Here is a 7,500-nt window from a genome sequence, read left to right as displayed (position 1 = left end):
CTTTGTATTTTTTATACATCTTTAATTCTTTCTTGCCTCAACCTTGCCACTGACCTTTCTTTCTTTCTTTCTTTCTTTCTTTCTTTCTTTCCACAATCTATCAGTCATATATTTATATATTCTTTTTAAGATGGTGCCTAATAATGTTGGCATGTTCATATCCTTTGATAGGATGATCAGCGCTCTAGTCAGAGCTCGCAACTCGCAGCTGTAGCAAACTGCACAAGCTCATATTCATGTGGATTTAATCGCTGTTTTTTTATTTCACAATATCTGACAGAGGAGAAGAAATCTATACTTTTGTTTATACTTTTGAGTTTTCTTTCCTGTAGAATTTTCACACAGTTTACCTTCATTTCAGATCCCCAGGAAACCCGTAATTCAGTAAACAATGCACAGAAATGCACACAAACCTCATCTGATGAGGTGAATATGGATCTTCTGCTGGAGTTGATGCATGCAGGCGGTGCAGTTGTGGCTACAGTGAAAGGAGACGTGTTGAATTGGGTTTCTTGCTTTAATAATAACATGCATTCTCACTGTATGAGTTTCCTGTCTGTGTCTTTAGCTGCATTTTCATATTTTCATTATTGGAACTATAGTCAGAGTTGGTGTATGTAGATGTATTGGGGATCTGCTTATTAAAAATCTAACATTTTTATTTTATTTCTGATTGAAGGATCGAAATAAACCAAATGAAAAAAAAAAAAAAGATTCGTTCGTTTTGATGAAAGTGATTCAATGTACCGAGTCACTAAAATGATTCGATCTTTATCACTACCACGCAGCGCCCCAATAGTCACGTGACCGCCGGAGCCCCTCCCCCTGACGCGGAGGGTTTATTTGGTCTTCCTCTCGGTGTTGACGCTCAGCCGCCATTAAAACCCGTTTTACACGTGAAATATCCGCGTTTGGACGTGAAAGCCGGGGTTTTAGAGCTCGTCAGCACGGGACTGAAGATGATGTCTGGGATGGGGGTTTGTGAGACGGAGGCTGAGATGTGAGAGGGGATCAGGAAGCGGTGGGGTTTGTTTTGGGTACTCGGTGTCCCAGGGGGAAGTGGAAGAACAGGGAGAGGTGAGAGGGGTTTCATCTGTTTCTTTATCTTTCTTTCTCCTTATTTCTGTTTTAGAAACCTAATTATTAATTATAGACAATATATACACTCTGTTGGAGGCATTTGTTGGACAGTTTTGTACGTTTTTGGGGTCAAATTCCAGGTTGTACATGTGTAAACAAAGCCCCAGTCTCAGTGCCTTATATAATAATAACAACAATAATACAAATAATAATAATAATTTTAATTAAAGGTCTTTATTAATAATTTTTATTAATCTTTTTACTCAATCCTGTGGGATTATTGATAGTTTCTTTACTCACTCATAACTTTTTTATTTTTTTACTATATTATTTTGCTTTATTTATTCTGCTTTTTATTTAAACAGTAAATACTATTTTGTATTATTTATATTTATATATACAGAGATTTCTTTTACGTTTATTTGAACGCTGTGAAAACAGGTGTTGTAAATCTAGAGTCTTGTTGTCGTGTTTACTTTGGACATTTTTTAGGAAGGGTGCCAATATTTTTTGCACAGCTCACTCTGTGTGTATTTTCTACACAAAGAGAGCGTATTCTTCCTGATATGATTGCCCATTGAAGTGTATGTTTTTTTTATAGATAGATAGATAGATAGATAGATAGATAGCGTAATGTCTGGTGGTGTTCTTGCTTCTAATATCACGATTGTAGACGTTTATAGAGGGTGCCAGTAATTTCGCACCACTACGTATCTCCATGTTTTCTGTTTTCTGTTCCTTTTCTGATCCGAATTCATAAACGTGACGCATTTGAACACCGTTTACGTCACAATAGAACTTTACAGTTTATGTAGTTTTTACTGAAATGTTCACGTGAATAATTTGAGCTAACAATCACGTGACTTCGTCTCCATGTGCAAAACAAGTTTTTTTTTTCCTTTTGCATTATGGTTTTCCTGTGGATTTGAAAAACCATGTTGAAAACGTGTAAGTGATTCTGATCAGAAAAGACCCTGGGAGGATGGAAGGAGTCTCCAGTTCCAGTACTTTTGAAGGTAGTCAGTAGGTTTAAGGTAAAGCTGAGGGGGACATAGAGAAGCTGCTGAAAGAAAGACTGACTAGAACATTAAACAGATTAAAAACTATTCGTTTTTCAAGAACTAGAACGTAGTTACAGGTTGCTGAGGTGTAAGAGGAATAAAGCGCTTTGGGATGTTGTGTGTAATGTGTGAAACGCTCACTGATGTTTGTATTATTTAGGTTGGTTCTTGTGGACGTGACCCCAGCAGTGTGTGTGTGTGTGTGAGGGACTGAAGAGCCATGACGGATCCTCACGTGAAGTGGGCGTGCGAGTACTGCACGTACGAGAACTGGCCCTCGGCGATAAAGTGCACGATGTGCCGAGCTCAGCGTCCCGGCAGCGCCATCATGGACGGCTCTGAGCACTGCGGCGTCTCTGGAACCGGCGGCCTGATCATCTGTCCCGATTCCAGCGCCAGGCCCCGGATGCGTCCGCTCCGTCCCTGCGAGCCCGGGGACCACGCGTCCGTGTCCCACCCTGACGAGGACTACAACGATAAAAACCGGCTGCACGGGCCGCGATGGAGCTGCACCATGTGCACGTACGAGAACTGGGCGGAGACACGGAGCTGCGCCGTGTGCGAGCACCCGGGCCCTAACAGCGTCGGCAGCGCCTCGACCATCAGCACCAACGAGAGGGAGCAGGGAGGATGGAGCACGCGGAGGAACAGGACGTCCTCGCCTGTCTCCTCGGACATTCAGGACATTGAGGTGGGTGCTCACGGGTGCGACGAGGACTTTAAAAAGATCAAACAGATCAAAAACCGCATGAGGAAGAGAGACTGGAAGTTCCTCAACGCCTGTATAGGTGAGTGGAGACACACACACACACACACACACACACACACACACACACACACACACCTCCCAAATATGCCTAATATGAGTTTTAAGAAACCTTTGTTTGGACCAGTGTGGGGCCCTTGTGGGTCTATGGGGTGGCCCAGTTTGGATAAGAACTACATATGAGTGGAAAATTTAGGTCTCTCTCTCTCTCTCTCTCTCTCTCTCTCTCTCTCTCTCTCTCTCTCTGTCTCTCTCTGTCTCTGTAGGAGTGGTGGAGGGAGACCTGGCGGTGGTGGAGGTGTATAAGTCGTCAGGTGGAGATCTCTCTCGGCAGCTGACTTCGGACGAAGTGCGTCTATTAAACCGTCCCTCTGCCTTCGACATCGGTTTTACACTCGTCCACCTCGCTATCCGTTTCCAGAGGCAAGACATGTTAGCTATCCTCCTTACTGAGGTATGTACACACACACACACACACACACACACACACACACACAAATAATAATAATATTAATAACAATATTAATAATAATAATAATAATAATAGATGATCTAAATCCCAGCATCAGTAATGAAAACATCTGTCTGAAGTTGTTCTAACATCTGGCTCTGAGCAGATTTCTTTTTGGAGGTTATTCTTTTTTTACGGCCAAATATCGGATCTAATGGATTTAATAACTGATGTAATCGTACCTTATTTTGGAAAGTTGTGGTTCACACAGGCAGGAGAACATCCCAGATCCCATTCTGAGCTCCAGAATTCATTCTATTTTACCGCATTTTCCGGACTATAAATCGCTACTTTTTTCCCACTCTTTAAACCTCGTGGCTTAAACAATGAAGCGGCTAATTTATGGACATTTCCTGGGTTTTTCCCAATTTCACAAACTTCAAGCCAAAAAACTGAACCCCATAACATTAGACCAATGAAATTGCTGAACGGGTTCAGGTGAACCAATGAAACTCTTTATAATAAATCAGATGCGCTCCCACTGAATCGGGCCGCACCACATCATAAATATGGATGATGTTCCTCTGACGTTTGACCTGCCGCTCACTCGGACTGTCTACAGGAAATGTGAATCATTCATCACGCTGAAAACAACCGGGCATGAAAACACACTTCACCTGTGTTCTGAGCTGCACGGCATCGGGAGAAAAGCTTCACCGATGGTGATTTTTAAACGCACGACGACGCCAAAAGAAAAACTCTCGAGAGAAATAGTTGTGAAAGGAAGGAGGAAGACCGTGAACAATGACTTTCTTGGTAGGCTACTGTTTAGATACAAGTCGTGTAACAGACACTGTCTTTCATTAAAGCCTGTGTAAAGTTCATTAGTTTCAGGATGATGGACAGTGTTTGATGTGTGATTGTGTACCAGATGAAATGTTCAGTCTACAGGGGAATAGAACACACGTCCTGTGGTGTTACAGTGAATCGTGAGAGAGGGCGTGTGTGCACGTGTGTGTGTGTGTGTGTGTGTGTGTGTGCATGTGTGTGTGTGCACGTGTGGGAGAGAGATGATGAATATTTAAATATCTGACCCCCAGGTCTCCCAGAGGGCAGTGAAGTGTATCCCAGCGATGGTGTGTTCTGAGCTGACGGAGCAGATCAGGAGAGAAATCGCCACCTCACTGCATCAGAGGAAAGGAGACTTCGCCTGTTACTTCCTTACTGACCTCGTGACCTTCACCCTGCCTGCAGGTATCTCCTCTCTCTCTCTCTTTCTCTCTCGCTCTCTTTCGCTCTCTCTCTCTCTCTCTCTCTCTCTCTCTCTCTCTCTCTCTCTCACTCACACACTTAAATAGGAGATGGGGTGAGTGAGTGAATGAGAGTCAGGTGTGTGTGATCAGCATGACTGCGACGAGCTCGCCCGCACGGGAGAAGAAGCAGAGTGAATGCCGCCGGCGAAGCGGGCGTGGCAGGGGTATTCCTGACATAACCGACGTTAAGTGGCAAATTTGCCCCCCTTGTGCTCGAGATATTAGGGTTTGGCATAACTGATTAAAAAATGCTGACAAAGCGAGAATTTGGCGGTTCCACTTCAAAAACGTCGACTTAATAGGGTTGGCGAGTTCACCGAGGTCGAGATAAGTGGGTTCCACTGTATTTCCTAATTAACCAGTTTATTTACTAACTTACTTGTTTACTTACTAATTTATTTACTTTTATACTTACTACTAACCTAGTTATATTGTATCTATGTACTTATTAACTAACCGATTTACTTGCTATTTAAACTAATTTACATTTACATTTGTGGCATTTATCAGACGCCCTTATCCAGAGCGACGTACAAACGTGCTTTAAATCTCTAGTAATGAATAAATCTACACTGGTACGCAAGATTACAAACATAATATAAATATAACTCGAATTCTACAAACTTGGAAAGTGCTAATGTAGGTATTCTAGAAAGAGGTAGGTCTTCAGTCGTCGCTTAAAGATAATCAGGGACTCTGCTGTACGGACATCTAGGGGAAGTTCATTCCCCCACCTCGGTGCCAGAACAGAGAAGAGCCTTGAATTGTACTTACCTCTCATTCTGAGAGAAGGTGATACCAATCGAGCAGTGCTGGAGGATCTCAGACAGCGTGGTGCAGTGCGAGATGTGATGAGGTCACTGAGGTAAGATGGTGCTGGTCCATTTTGGCCTTGTAGGCAAGCATCAGTGTTTTGAATCTGATACGTGCAGCTACTGGAAGCCAGTGAAGGGAGCGCAGCAGTGGGGTGGTGTGGGAGAACTTGGGCTGATTGAACACAAGTCGTGCAGCTGCATTTTGGATCATTTGCAGTGGACGAATAGCGTTCAGGGGAAGACCTGCCAGCAGAGAGTTGCAGTAGTCAAGTCTTGAAATGACAAGAGACTGAACAAGCACCTGGGCAGCCTGTATGGACAGAAATGGTCGAATCCTTCGGATGTTATAGAGAAGAAATCGACAAGAACGAGCAACATTAGCGACATGTGGGAAAAAAGACAGTTCATTGTCCATAGTTACCCCAAGGTTACGAGCAGTGGCTGAAGGAGAGCAGAGAGTCATTAAGTGTTATTTGTAGATCTTGACCTGGGGATGAATCACCTGGGATGACCAGCAGTTCTGTTTTGCTGGGGTTGAGTTTTAGTTGGTGAGCACTCATCCATAAAGATATGTCTGACAAGCATGCTGAGATCCGAGCGGAAGCTGTGGTATCTGATGGAGGAAAAGAAAAGATGAGTTGAGTGTCATCTGCATAGCAGTGATAAGAAAACCCATGTGAGGATATGACTTCACCAATGGAGTGGGTATAGAGGGAGAAAAGGAGGGGACCAAGTACAGAGCCTTGTGGGACACCGGTGGCGAGTTTGCATGGGGCAGATGTGGATCCCCTCCATGTTACCTGGTATGAGCGACCTTCCAGGTAGGAAGCAAACCATTCCCATGCTGTTCTGCAGATACCAAGGCTCTTGAGGGTTGACAAAAGTGTCTTGTGGTTGACGGTGTCAAATGCTGCTGAAAGGTCCAGAAAGATAAGTACAGATGACAGCTTGGCTGACCGAGCAGCATGCAGTTTCTCAGAAACAGCCAATAGGGCCGTCTCTGTGGAATGTGCCACTTTGAACCCAGACTGGTTCGGATCATGGAGGTTGTTCTGTGAGAGATAGACAGACAGTTGGTTAAAAAACAGTGCGTTCCAGAGATTTAGAAAGAAAGGAGAGAAGTGATACCGGTCTGTAGTTGTTGATGTCTGATGGATCCAGAGCAGGTTTCTTCAAGATAGGAATGACCCTTGCTTGCTTGAAGGTAGTTGGTACATAGCCAGATGTTAATGACCCATTGATGATTGTGGAGATGAAGGGCAGGAGATCTTGCGTGATGGTCTGGAGCGTAGTTGAAGGGATTGGATCCAGAGGACAGGTGGTGGAATTGCAAGATCGGATGACTTGCAGTATCTCATCTTCTGTTATCTTTACTTTCTTACCAACTTAATACATCTTTCTTTCTTTCTTTCTTTCTTTCTTTCTTTCTTTCTTTCTTTCTTACTAAACTATTTACTTAAACTTACTAACTTTAATGTACCTACTTGCTAACCTGTTTAATTTATAACTTATTTACTAACCCACTTACTAATTTACTGTTTATTTACTTTCTTTCTCAGTGTACCTAATTCTATATTTAATTTCACTCTAATTTACACAGTTAATAACTTGGTTTATTACTCACTTGTGTACACTTTGTTTACTTGTAAACGTGTGTTGTCAATTCAGATATTGAAGATTTGCCTCCTGCGGTTCAGGAGAAGCTTTTTGACGATCTGCTTGACCGCGGCGTACAAAAGGTGACCAGGAAATCAAACACTACTATAATACTACACACTCACTCACTCACTCACTCACTCACTCACTTTCTCTCTCTCACACACACACACACACATGCACTTCATACACAACTCACTCAATAGCAACACTATATACACACTATACACACTTCATATATACACACACACACACACACACACACACTTCATACACAAACTCACTCCATAGCAAATACACACTATACACACTTCATATATACACACACACACACACTTCATACACACAAACTCACTCC

The 7,500-nt window shown here is 43.1% G+C and overlaps 1 protein-coding gene across 1 annotated transcript in view; it reads left to right on the top strand.

Annotated features, from left to right (window-relative positions):
* The first annotated feature begins 814 nt into the window (after window positions 1-814).
* zranb1a (zinc finger, RAN-binding domain containing 1a) overlaps window positions 815-7,500 on the top strand; it is a 13,677-nt gene continuing 6,991 nt past the window's right edge. Inside the window, exons 1-5 of the mRNA XM_046854720.1 lie at window positions 815-1,077; window positions 2,302-2,929; window positions 3,174-3,361; window positions 4,459-4,612; window positions 7,155-7,224. Coding sequence (XP_046710676.1) covers window positions 2,362-2,929; window positions 3,174-3,361; window positions 4,459-4,612; window positions 7,155-7,224 — 980 coding nt within the window. The 5' untranslated portion in view covers window positions 815-1,077; window positions 2,302-2,361. The remainder of the gene's footprint in view (window positions 1,078-2,301; window positions 2,930-3,173; window positions 3,362-4,458; window positions 4,613-7,154; window positions 7,225-7,500) is intronic.

The sequence above is a fragment of the Silurus meridionalis genome, chromosome 7 (assembly GCF_014805685.1).
Source record: "Silurus meridionalis isolate SWU-2019-XX chromosome 7, ASM1480568v1, whole genome shotgun sequence".
Classification (NCBI taxonomy): Eukaryota; Metazoa; Chordata; class Actinopteri; order Siluriformes; family Siluridae; genus Silurus; species Silurus meridionalis.
Note: the sequence above shows the minus strand (reverse complement) of the source record. Positions and strands in the feature narration are given on the sequence as shown.